The 13401-nt window shown below is 42.9% G+C and overlaps 1 protein-coding gene across 1 annotated transcript; it reads left to right on the forward strand.

The window, feature by feature from the left end:
• The first annotated feature begins 348 nt into the window (after positions 1-348).
• On the forward strand, positions 349-8955 carry tusc2a (tumor suppressor 2, mitochondrial calcium regulator a). Its single transcript, XM_036151504.1, has 4 exons — positions 349-476; positions 2929-3162; positions 8025-8145; positions 8237-8955. The coding sequence occupies exons 2-4, from the start codon at positions 3020-3022 to the stop codon at positions 8300-8302; spliced, it is 330 nt and encodes a 109-aa protein (XP_036007397.1). The 5' UTR covers positions 349-476; positions 2929-3019; the 3' UTR covers positions 8303-8955.
• Positions 8956-13401: the final 4446 nt, after the last annotated feature.

The raw sequence follows: 13401 nt of genomic DNA on the forward strand, positions 1-13401 counted from the left end.
TAAATGGCCTTGATTTGACAGAAATATTTTGTAAGTTGCCTTAAATATCAACAGGGATATTAAATCTTTTTCCAAAAATAGTTTAGATCTTTTGGATTCTGTGCTTCAAAGTGTCGGGCTTTCCCTCTAATCGTTGCAACAATCTAAAATAAACGGCAGAAAACTCCATATTACATCATTAATGACAAGTTTCAGAAGTTGTGACCAATAATCCCGTTTGGGTGATTTTAGAGCGGTACTCGGCTGTGTGTATGGAGGTCGTAATGGAGGTAGATTATTTTTTTGATTGAATAATAAAAAGGACAAATCTCCCTCCACGTAAATACCGGATGTGGGAGTTGTGACGTCACTGACGTTCCACCTGAGGAGGAGCACGTCTCGGTGAGATCAGCTGATCGCCTCATCCCCTCAGACTGCTGCTAGCCGAACAGCTGGCAGCGATGGTTCCGCTTGTCTGTTTGTCATTATGTAATAAGGTGAGACGATTCGTGGTAGGTTTTTGTGCGTGACTGTGTGGAAAAGACGAGGAATTCCGCGTGTTAATGACCTAGCTGCCCTGCTAATAGTGATTTTAGCCGTGGAAGCTAACATGCGTCAGCGGATGGAGCTAACGCTGAAAGGCACGGTGCCGCTTGTTCACTGGTTGTTAAGCGGCTTTTTTGTGTTGAATACAGATGCGGACGGTCAAAACTAAGAAAATACGTGTTATTTATTTAGTATAGGGAGTTATCTAGCCTTATGAATTAAGTGCTTAGCGATGTGTTTGTGTGTGTGTGGCCCACCAGGTTAGCTTTCGGTGAAGCTAGCATAACGGTCAAGGTTCAAAACTAATTACCTACATGAAATAATACGGCGATCAAATTTGAGTTGATTAAATAAAAGATCATAGTCCCAAGGGAATCCTCTGCACACTGTTCTTTGTGAATAAGCAGAAACTCAATACACAATACAGCTATAATGATTGTCTCAGTAACTCCATTCCAAATTAGAAACTCTTATGGTGTACACATACGTTTCACACAGATTTACTATATGTGTAAATGCATGATGTATATTTATACACACTGCTAAAGGAGTTAAAGCAACACGTTGAAAATGCATCCGATCCCAGTTGGAAGACTTAATCTGCAGGCACACAGAAAGCCTGATCTGGCAGGCTCATCTAATTGGCTGAAATCTCTTTACACCAACTCAAAATTATGCTCAGTAGTTTATGTGGCCCCCAAGTGCTTGTATGCATGGTTGACAATGCTGGAGCACGCTCCTTATGAGATAATGTATAGTGTCCTGGGTTATCTCCTCCCAGATTGTGACCAGAGCATATTTGAGTTCCTGGGCATTCTGAGGTGCAGCCTTGTGGGGTCAGATGGACCTAAACATGATGTCCCAGAGATGAGCTACTGGATTTAGGACAGGGGGAGCGATGGGGGGCCAGCCAGTAGTTATGTTTACATGTACAAATTCTCACAATTGGATTGAAATGTATTCGGATAAAAAAAACAAAGAAATAATTGGGTTTTACCGTTTAAATGTGCACACAATCAGTTAATCTGATCATAATGTGGGTTTATATGCATCTGGCTTTATTCAGTGTAGAACCACTCTGATAAGCGCAGTTATTAAATTCCACTAAAAAAACAACCAGGAAGTACTTCCGTCTTTGCTAAACAACCAAACATAGTAAACAAAGCAGTCTTCTGAGCTCTCAGGCTGAACTTTCACGAGGTTCTAATTACGATTGAGTCATCACAGAATAAATAATTTTGAGCTCTTAATGTTTTGAACAGACAGGTTGCACAGGAAGCCCCGACAGTTTTGCTTCCCAGCGTAAATACGTCACGTTTACGCCGGCTGCACATGCGCACTCGGGACAGTTTGCCTCATTCAGAGTAACTTGAGCCTGACAAGCGTTTACATGAGCGGATTATCAATCGGCATAAACCACCCCTCTCATTCAGAATACAATTTCATGCAGATTGAGCTTAATCAGATCATCATTTTCCGATTGGCTTGTTCAAATTACGCTTTTTTTTACTCCAATTGGCCCTTTATTCCAATTAGTACTTTTGTCCATGTAAACGTAGCTACTGGTATCAATTCCTTCGTCTTCCAGGAAATGCCTACCTATTCTTGCTACATCAGGCTGGGCGTTATCATGAACCACCAGGAACCCACTGCACCAGCAAAGGGTCTAACAGTGGGTCTAAGGATTTCATCCCGATACCTAGTGGCAGGCGGCACATTTACTTTCACTCCAGTTGCCTGCTGAAGGTCACTTTGTAGGGCTCTTGCAGTACTCCTGTTCCTCCTAACATAAAGGAGCAGATACCGGTGCTGCTGATGGGTTTAAGGACCTCCAACGGTCCAGCTCTCCTAGAGAAGCTGCCCGTCTCCCGTAATCTCCTCCATGCTCTTGAGTCTTTGTGCCGGGAGACACAGCAAACCTTTTGTAAACGGCACGCGTCGACGTGCCCTCCTGGTGGAGTAGGACCGCCTGTGCAACCCTTTGTAGGGTCCAGATGTCGCCTCATGCTACCAGCAGTTAGTCTGACCATGGTCCAACGCAAAATGACTGAAAAACAGTCTAAATGGAAAAAAAGAAAATGAGGGGAAAAGATGTCCGTGGCCTCCACCTGCAGAACCACTCCTGTTTTTTTTGTGTCGGCTTATTGTCACCCCTTTAGTGAATCTGTTGTTAATGTGATTAACACCTCCCCCTCTACTCCATGAACTGACCACATTACTACGCCATCAAAAGATAAATCGAGCCACCGGCTTGAGAAAATGTAGGCGCAGGAATCTGCCTCCATGTGTTATCTGGCAGCCTGTCAGCGGCCACTAAGCAAACAGCCGGTACCTCACGCTGACCAGGCATTCCCACGTCTGATTAAACGCTGTTTTTCTCCGTGCGCCCTTTCCCCTCTCCAGCTGCTGGCCTCGCTGAGAAACTGAGCGCGTCGGGGGCCACGGGGCGGAGCGGAAGCGTGAGCTGCAGATAAATGATGTCGTATCTCTGAGGATGGGAGGAAGCGGATCCAAAGCCAAAGGTGCCTGGCCTTTCTCAGGCAGCGGAGGGGATTCAGGGGCCGATGGAAGTGAGCAGTCTCTGGCCCGTCTGAAGGGCCCCAGGAACGCAGCGCCGTTCGTCTTCACAAGGAGGAGGTGCAGAAGGGTTTTTCATTTTCAATTAATGTTTTTTTTTTCATTTTTGTAATCTAGGCGCCATCAATGCAATATTAAAACATATTTGTTTTGCAATATTGTAAAAAGAACTGCTTGTGAATCTAAAACATTTTCACCTAGTCTGGATGAAGGGGATGTCTGAGCATCACAATAATACTGTCTGGTTCACCATCCATACGGCATAAAATGAAACGTTAAGGTTTCTGACGGTGAATTGAAATTTAAACTTTTGCAGGCACCTCTGTAGGCAGAGGCAACCTCAGCTTGCCAGACGTTTGCGAGACGACCTCATGAACGGTTGACACATAAGCGTGTCTTTCAGTGGCCTTTGCTCACAAATCACCTTTAAACACAAAGCGATGTAGACACCCAACAAAGTTATGTTTCATTTTTTTTCTCCCTGCCGAGTCATTTGAAAACCCCAACATTTAAAACAGGCTGGAAACGTCTGGGATTTGACTTTTGTGTTTTTCTAGTTTCTTCCTTCCTTGCTTCCTTTTCTCCCGGCACAATTACTTTCTTGTGTCTTCACTTTTCATTTTCGTTCGTTGCTTATGTCCTTCCTTTCCTTTCTTCTTTGTCTTTCCATCCTTTTGTCTTTCCCTTGTCACACTGTACCTCCCTGCTTTTTGTTCTTCCTTACCTACTAATGTCTTATGTCCTTCCTTTTTCTTTTACTTGTGTTCTTCACTCCCCTTCTGTGTTTTTGACTTTGGAAAGTGCTTTGACATGACATGTTTCATGAATTGGCGCTATATAAATAAAATTTACTTGAATTTTTTTTCTTCCATTTTCTATATTTAAAGCCGACCCACTGTAGAAATTTCTAATTTAAATGTAAAGTAAATGTTAGTATGTTCCATTTTAAAATAAATGTAAAGGAATTGTGACTTTGAAAAGCTGGGTCTGGAAATGTGCAGGAACCGTGTAAAAGGCTGCTGGCAGTGCAGTTGTTGCCGTAGCTCTCCAGGCATTTCTCTTTCTCACAGTGTTGCATGATCTACGTACGCAATTTGGTTTTCAAAAATAGTTCTGAGTGAATATTAAGTACGTTTTTTAATTGGGAACAGCTGACAGCTCATTGTGTCGACCAGTTGTTTAGGTCTCCACCTGCTAATGACCACTGCTATTCTCCATAGCACTCTATCCTTTATCTCTCACATCAATAACATCGCCCGTTCTATTTTCATTTTCCATCTATGCAACATTAATCGCCTTCGCCCCTCCCTTTCCTCTCACTGTGCATCACTTCTTGTCCAGAGCCTCGTCACCTCCCGCATTGATTACTGTAATCCTGTTTTCTTTGGCCTTCCTCAGAAATCCCCCATGAGCTACTAGTGGTTCAGAATTCAGCTGTTCACATTATTACCAAAACCTCCTCATTTCATCACATCAGCCCAGTCCTACAGCAGCTCCACTAGCTCCTGGTTAGATCCAGGATAAAATTTAAAATCCTTCTGTACACATTCAAGGCCATCCACAACCTGGCTTACTCCAACCCTCTGTGCCCGTATTCACAAAGAATCCTAAGACTAAAAGTAGCTCTTGGTGACGCGACTTTAGGAAAAATCTTAGCATTTCCCAAATTCCCAAAAGATTTTTCTTTGAATTTCACATCGATAAGATAAACATTATTCACAGAGTGTTTTAGACTATAAAAAAGCTCCTAAAGTGGAAAAATGTTAGGAGTGATGAGGAGGACCTCTAGCCAGCCTAACAGTGTCTTAAGCACGAAGGTGGTGGAAACAGAGCGAGCTGATTGGCTGTTCCACCGCCTAAACAGCAGCGGACATTAGCACAGAAACTTCTATAACAATCATACAATTATTAATATGTAGTTAAGATGAACTATATCTCCTCCATAGGGGGAAATTAATTTGTTTTAGCGGCCCGACGGGTTAAAAGGGCAACTCTAGCAACATAATTTTATCGATAAATAAATATTAGAAAAGATGTTGAATACTCATGAATAAAATGTGGGGAAAGGATTTTTTGGATTATAAAGTGCATTCAATATTCTTCCCACGTGTGTAATATCACTCCACCCCTCTGCGTACACACATATTATCCGAAAGGAAGAGCTATCCGTCTCTGTCGGGAGGACAGAGTAGTTGGACGACACTGCCCCGTTTCTAACCTAAGGCCTAAATAAATTTTACTTTTATATTGAATTAACTTACTTGGTTTATTGTTGCTAGCGCGTACTCTGGTAGCAGGCTGCCTTACATGAATGCACTTCTAGTTTAGACATTACAGTCAGGCAGTCTTGTAGACAGCTCAGGGGTCCAATCAGGTAGTGACACAGTGTACCGTGATGCTCCGAATGTCCATTGAGCGGAGCAGCTGTGTTGCTAACTAAAGTCGGACTTACTTTTTTTTAGTTTTTATTTACGGCACTTGTGGCTCGTTTTTTGTACAGTGGGCAGACAGGAAAGGAGGGAGAGGAGAGGGGGCGAGACATGCGGCAAAGGACCACAGGTTATATTTAAACTAAGGCCTCTGTACATGGGTCGTGCGCGCTAACCACTGCGCCACCAAAGCACGCCCATACTTACACATTTTTGAGCACATTCTACCACATAAAATCGGTCAGTAAACATAGCGGTAATCATATATAAGGCGCACCATCAATTTTTGAGAAAATGTAAAGATTTTAAGTGTGTTATAGTCAGAAAAATATGGTGTGTGTGTGTGTGTGTATATATATATATATAAAAGAGCTGAGAAAGTAAACAAAACAAGTAAATCACAATAATGTTGAGGATGTAAGGTGCATTCAAACTATTTGAAGCTGTGTAACTATCAATTAATTTAGCCAAATTTCATCATCGTGACACACATTTTTTAATCTAATTAGTCGAATCGGTTAATTTCTCTCCTCTTTAGTAAGAACGCATCTGTTTGTGTGTTGTTGGTTTTTCCCCCTACTATCAACCGATCGCAGCTCTTAAAAGAGAGCGTCACACCCAGCAGCTGGGAAACTCACTACTAAGATAAAAATCTGTAATTTCCTTACTCAGAATTGCTCTCAGCAGAGATCTGAATCACTCAGAAGCTAAAACTCCTGGGTAGAATATTTTTAGGCTAAGATAGGAGCTCTCTGAGAGGACTTTTGTGAATACGGACACAGATCTTCACATCGCACCCTTAGAGCGTCCTCTTCCGTTTACTTCACTGCTCCTCCTTCCCGCCTCAGCACCACGAGGAGCGGAGCTCTCTCCCGTTCAGCTCCCAAACTCTGGAACTCTCTCCCTCCAGACATTGAAACCGAGGGCTACTTCATTGGTGCTGTGTCGTACAAAGGGCTACTGACCTTTGAACTAGAAGAGTCAGTTTACCTTAACTTTAGGTCAAAAAAACAAAAAAAAATTTTAAATCTATATAAATGCAAGTGTGAATAAACAGGAAGAGCTTTAGATGCAGCTCACTGGTGGATTTTGCTTTTTTAGAACAGGCTCATAGGCACCTCATGTGGTCCTCGGAGGCTACTTGGTGCCATGTTTGTAAATCCGGCTCTACCAGTTCAAGTCTAAACTCAAAACCCATCTGTTCAAAAGTGCATACTCTGTGATCCCCGGTTGATTTTTAACTTTTATTGGTGGTTGTTTTATCATTACTGCTCTGCTTGTTCTGTACTGTGTCCTTGAGTGTTCTGAAAGGCTCTTTTTTAAATCAAACGTATTATGATCAGTAACTATCATTTGATGACCAAATAATCGAGGTTATTTCAGCTGTTTGGTGGATTACTGTAACCTGACAACAGCCAGCTGCATGTATCGCTCCGCCTAGCTCCACTCACATACATCTGGGACACGGCTGATTGAAAGTGATTTCCCCAACCAAATTTTTGGTCTGGCCAATCAGGACGCAGGGCGGGTGTTTCATGGATGTGACGTAGTGGAGAAGCGACCGTGAGATTCCAACAACAATGGCGGCTCGCATCGAGGAAGCAAGCGTTAGCATTGATGCTGCTATTTCTTCCGTGTTGTCCAATCTACCTAATATTGTTTCATTAAAAGAACATCAGAGAACGGCTCTTAAGGCTTTTGTTGGTGGAAACCATGTTTTCGCCCTTCTCCCGACCGGATTTGGCAAGTTTTGTTTTCCGGGGCGCGTACGCGGATGCGCAACGCGGACGCGTCCCCGGAGCGGTTAGCGGTTAGCGCGAACCATATAAGGAGGCCTATTAGTCCTCAACGCGGTCGGCCCGGGATCGACTCCGACCCGCGGCGCTTTGCCGCCTGTCTTCCCCCTCTTCCTGTCAGCTCACTGTCAATAAAAGGTGTGCCACTACAGTGTTTCCCGCAGGAATTTGCTTATGCGAGGCGGACCGACTCATGGACCGGGGGGGGGGGGGGGGGGGGGGTGGTTGTGGACGACACGTTTTCCGCGGAGCGGGGGGGGGGGGTGGACGACATGTTTTCCGCGGACCGGCTCGCGGAGCTTTGGGGAGAGGGACGACACGTTTTCCGCGGCCGCCTCGCCAAGATAGCGCTGCGGGAAACCCTGCACTAGAGCCGCAAAGGCGCAAACACATAAAAAAAAAAAAAAAAAAAAAGGGGGTTTTTCCTGCGTCGGTCTCATCAGTGTCACGGGTTAGCTTCGGTGTGAGTGGTTGAAATAGCACGTCGATAAAGATGACAGACAAGTGGCTTATCCAATCATATGCAAGGAGTTTTGATAAGGCCCAGCCTTCAGTAAAGGCAATCCCTATGGCGGTGTCCCAGATGTATGTGAGTGGAGCTAGGCGGAGCGATACATGCAACTGGCTGTTGTCAGGTTAGGATTACTGGGCTTATCAAACGAAAGCAATCTGGAGTAATGACTTCCTGTTTCGGCAGCTCCTTGTACTACGACGAGGACGGGGACCTGGCCCACGAGTTCTACGAGGAGACGGTGGTGACCAAAAATGGCAGGAAAAGATCCAAGTTGAAACGGATCCAGAAGAACCTGATTCCGCAGGTGAGCCGGTGGGACGCCGCAGCAGTATTGACACGGCAACACGCCGTTTAACGCTTTTCCGATGAACAAACGGAACGTTTCTGTTTTCCAGGGAATCGTGAAGCTCGATCACCCATGCATTCACGTGGATTTCCCCGTCGTCCTCTGTGAGGGGTGAGGACCTTCTCGGCTCGGATCTCCTCTACACATCACGCCGTGGATTCTTGTTCCAGTCAGACGGGACCGTGGTCAAGACTGGAAAACCGGTTCTGCTCATGGGGGGGGGGAACATGGAACGCTCAGCCCACCTGCTTAAAACGCTACGCGTGAACTGTGGCTACGGAGAGCGCCGTTCTCTGCTCTCCTCACCTTGACTTTGCAGAAGTAGTGATTGAAATGGTTTATTTCACAGAACAAGTCGTCTGACATGTAAGCCGTGTTGCAGAAGTGTCGGCAGCGTATTTCCCCCCCGTGAGGTTTTGTTTATCTTCTTTTTTTCTTTTTTTTTTTTGCAGGGAGAAACCTTAATGATGTGAAAAAGGCAGTAATGGTTTCTGCCTGCTGTGAAACAGTAAACTGTGTGTGTGTTAACGTGTACGGTTCTTGTTCCTTGTTGGTTAGATCAGGAAGAGGGACGACTACGACGGAGTAAAGGGTAGCAATAAAAGGTGGACTTTTTTTTTCATTTCTTATGCATATTACGCTCGCGTTCTGTATCGTCGCGTCTGAGTGTGTCTTAGTTTCTAGAGCTCAGACCTGCACTAGTGAACATCATGCACTGTAAATACTTTCTTAGTTGGAAATACTTGAATAAATGGTTTATTGAAGTGAGTCATGAGTCAGATCCTTGTCTTAATGCCATTAGGTTGCTGCTTTTAATTTTTCCCCCACCGAACAAGCCAAAAGATTAAAGGTGAGGTGGTTATAAAAGGGCTGAGTCTTGTTTCCTGATCTCCTACTCATGCCTGAGGTAACACTATAATTATCAGCCATAGTTGACAAGAAATATCGATCAGGAAGATCATGCAGTGTGATTGCTGCTGCGACGGACATGTTATCCACAACTACTTTCACCTCTTTTTTCTCCCTCTTCTTAAAGAGCCTCATCTTGTAGGATTGTTGATGCTAACTATTGCTTTCCTTGTCAGATTGTTGTCTCTGTCAAATGTTGGACCCGGAAAACTGCTGCTGCAACAAATTTTAATGCCCGGTATCTTCCATCAAACTACAGGTTTCTATTAGGATTTGTTTTTACAACATCAGGTTTGCACAGACATGTTTAAGTCCTGTACAATTTATAAGATTGCAGAGTGTGTGCGTATTGCTTTTATTCACAGTCACAGGAAGAAAGAGTTAAACACTCTTATTTTTTGTAACGATGGACCCAATTTTGCTGTGAAATATGTTATACACTTAGCACAATATACACTTAGCGGTAACTTTATTAGGTATATTTTGCTACTATGATATCAGAGGAACTACATTTTGGCTTCAGAACTGCTTTAATTATATGCGGCATAGATTCACCAAGTTATTTAATTTTTTATGGAGGCGTCGGTCCATATTAGAATTAGACTTAGCTTTATTTGTCACTTTGTAAGCACAAAGTGCGTACAGAATGAAATTTCGTTTGCATACAGCTTGAAAAATCACAGTAAATTGCACTAATTTTCAGGATAAAGATGCAGCAGCGATTTATGTAAACAATTGAAATGTATACAATGTAATGCAATGTAGCAATGCATATTCACATGATAGCGTCACGCATTTGCTGCAGATTTGTCAGCTGCACATTCATGGTGGAAATTCCCGTCCCACAACCTAAAAGTGCTCTATTGCTTTCAGATCTGGCAGCTGAGGAGGCCGTTGGCGTACAGGAAACACGGCCTCATGCTCAAGAAGCCAGTTTCAGATGATTTTTTAGTTTTTTGACCAGGTGGGATCATGAAGGCGTGGACAGTCGGCAACAATGGTTGGCTGTGGCGTCTGAACAATGCTCAGTTGGCACCAAAGGGATCATCTGTTAAATTTTGGTCAGCTTGTGTGAAATGAAGCCTCACTTTCCTGTTTTTAGCTGAAGGGAGTGGCACCAGGTGTGGTCTTCAGCCAATATAGCCCACCTGCTTCGAACCACCTGGTTCAAAGTGTTTCCCATTCATACCTCGGTTATAACAAGGGAATATTTGTCATGTCATCTTGAACCAGCCTGCTCGATCTCCTCTGACCTCAACAAGACAGCCAAAAAATGGACTCTAAACATTGGTGATGGTTGTGTGTGAAAACGCCAGAAGAGCAGAAATCCCCAGACCAGCTCGTCTGGTGCCAACATACCGTGACACTTTCAAACTCCCTTCAATCCCCTTTTTTATCCCGTTTTGATGCTCAGCCTGAACAGAATGCTGTCTCCACCGAGTCTAGACGCCTAAATCCAGTGATTTGCTGCCATGTGATTGGTTGATTTGATGCCGGTGTCAAAGTATTGAACAGCTGTACCTCATAAAGTGGCCAGTGAGTGCGTGGTGTCGCATAGTTTTGCCTGTGAGAATGGCTTAGGTTAGGTTGGGCTGTCATGACGCAGCAGGAGCTGGGCTTGTTTCAAAGTCTGGGTTCTTGGTGTTCAAAGACTCATGAAAATGTAATTTTAAAAAGTAATTTTCCAGGTATTCATAATGGTATTTATTTATTTATTTTTTGTAATTTCCTTTAAAGCCTTTTTTAAATGCTGGTGACTTATCCCACACTCAGGACCATTTACTTCTTAAAAACCTTTAATGCCAGCAGAACTGATTGAGGATGATGGTGTCTGGTTTTTGAGCGGACCAATCAGAGCAGACCTCCCTTTCCCAGAGGGTTCTGCTTCCTCCGCGTCTGTTTGACGAGGATGAGAAGGTTAGACATCCTGACTTGATGAGTTTAGTCTGTGTGCAAGCAAGCATGCACAGTCCTATCAGCAGGTCATGTTAAAGTTTAAGGTTAAAGTCCTCAACCTTAAGCTGTACATATATTTGGAAGCATTTAATTTGTGTAATTATACATAAGTATTTTATTTTACCGTTGCATATGTCAAAATATATTCACAAAGCTGCTTTTTAAGGACTATTTAATTTTGTACATAAATAAAAATATTTACTTTTAATGGGCAAATATAAAAAAAAAACTATTCATGTTTGGTAGAACATCGTTTCAAAAAGCATATAAAATCTTCAGCTTTTTATCAACAAATGCAAAAAGCATCTTGTCTCGATTCTGACACTGTGGTTTGCAACATACAATTTCTCAAGTCACAACCAACGCATTTTTATGAGGAGTTTATGTGCTACACCAAATGCCACTTAATTATGAGGAGCAAATAAAAAGAATAAATGGTTTTGTGTCATTACTGGAGGCTCTGCAGAGATCCACATGTGAAACATGAGGGGTGGTGGAAACCTAACACTGAAAGCACCATCCACATGGTGAAGCATGATGGTGGCAGCATCATGTCCTGCGGATGCTTCCCTTAAGCAGAGAGGGAAGCTGGCAAAACCTGAAGGAAAACTAGTGTGAGGCTGGAAAAGACTCAAGGCAGGAGCAGACTGGCACCTTCATGCAGGATAATGACCCTAAACAGACATCCAGAGCATCCAGGACAGAGGCCCCTGAGGACCAGGATTGAGAAACACTGGGGTAGATTACATGCTTCATACTCCTGTTCTTGAGGGTCATTGTCCTATAACTTTGAGATTCTACTCTGCTATGATATGCAAGAATAAAAAATATGTCAATATCAGGAGTCTAAAGAACCTAACTACAAGTTCAGAATGTGACGTGACCATTTGAGTCCGGTTAGATGAGGGCATATCTAAAGGTTGCACTGAGAACTAGAATTTAACACCCCTGATTTTTAACAAAGCATATTCATGTGTTTGAATGGCCTAGTCCAAGTCCTGCCCTAAATCCAGTCTGAGGTTCTGTGGCATGGCTTAAAAATTGCTAGTCGCAGACGTTTTCTGTCAGGCCTGACCGAGCTTGAGCTATTTTGCGAGGAGGGCTGGCTGAGATTTTAGTCGCCAGATGCACAGAACCAGTAGAGACCTATCCCAACAGACCAACAGCAGCGGTTTGCAGAAAAAAATACAAAAGATTCTGTGCTTTTCAGATATCTGTAAATAATTTAGAAACTGATGCATAATATTCCATACACGACAATTATACACTACTCTGTGTTTGTATATTACATAAAATCTGATTAAAATACGCCAAAGTTTGTGATTTTGACACACACAAAAAAAACCATCCAAAATGTAAACGGTAACTAATACTTTTCCTTGGACATTTGTGTGTGAAATTGTTTGTTGTAAATGTAAATGTAATCTGGGGGGAATCACATAAACTTCTTTAAAACCAAACCTGAATTCTGAGGTGCTCCAATGCTCATTATTAGTCTTGTCAAACAAATGTCAGTTGTGAAACATAATCATATTTATTTCATAATGTTTAATGTTATTTCATAGCTTCTCGACAAAGACTGAAATTACTTACATTTTACAAGCACAAAAGCATTAAATGTATAATTTAACTAATATTTTTTATATTAAGATCGCCAGATACAAACGCCAGTTTGTTTGTGTTACTGTCTCACCGCTAGATGGCAGCAGAAAGCTACTGCTGCTGAGACGTGAGACGTGTCCTCAGCCTTATCATGCTTTCTCATATTTAGCTGATAAAAACGTTTTTCTAAGGCAAGATATCAAAATAAGTAAATAAACCCCAAAGCTGAGATTAGATGATCTGAGGCACAGCCCAAAAGAGAAATGTGACGTGTTTGAGGTTGTTGGTGGAGTATCAAACTTTAATGGTAATGTAAATATATATTTCAGTGTGTGTGTGTGCTAAGTTCCCCACAATAAAAGGGTAGGGCTTCCTTTGCAGCCCTTCCCTGGTGTCTGTAATTGAGTGGAATGTGGTTTGGGTGCGTTCTCGGGCCAGAGGTCAGCCACTTTGATGTGTTTCCTCTCCACTCCTCTTTTGAAGTTTTTGCTCCAAGTTCATCCTATACCAAAAGGATGCAGCATAAAAGTTATGAACCTCCTGAATGTGACAATGCGAAGCACTGTTCTGATCCCTGGAATGTGTTCCCTGATGTATACAATGTGCACTTAAAGATCTGGATGGGGAGAGAGAGAGAGAGAGAGAGGGGTCCATGTGAATGTGGACGTGAGAGTCAGTCGTCATGAATTATCTGCAGTCCTCGAAAAAGTGCAGAAATGTGCTTTGAATTATGAAGAGTGAAAAAAA

The sequence above is a fragment of the Fundulus heteroclitus genome, chromosome 20 (assembly GCF_011125445.2).
Source record: "Fundulus heteroclitus isolate FHET01 chromosome 20, MU-UCD_Fhet_4.1, whole genome shotgun sequence".
Lineage (NCBI taxonomy): Eukaryota > Metazoa > Chordata > Actinopteri > Cyprinodontiformes > Fundulidae > Fundulus > Fundulus heteroclitus.

Bases quoted from the DNA above. Each gene is read 5' to 3' on its own strand.
- tusc2a (XM_036151504.1), top strand. From the start codon at position 3,020: ATGGGAGGAAGCGGATCCAAAGCCAAAGGTGCCTGGCCTTTCTCAGGC. The intron at 3,163-8,024 runs GTGCAGAAGGGT...CTGTTTCGGCAG, and splicing joins TTCGTCTTCACAAGGAGGAG to CTCCTTGTACTACGACGAGG. The intron at 8,146-8,236 runs GTGAGCCGGTGG...TCTGTTTTCCAG, and splicing joins AGAAGAACCTGATTCCGCAG to GGAATCGTGAAGCTCGATCA.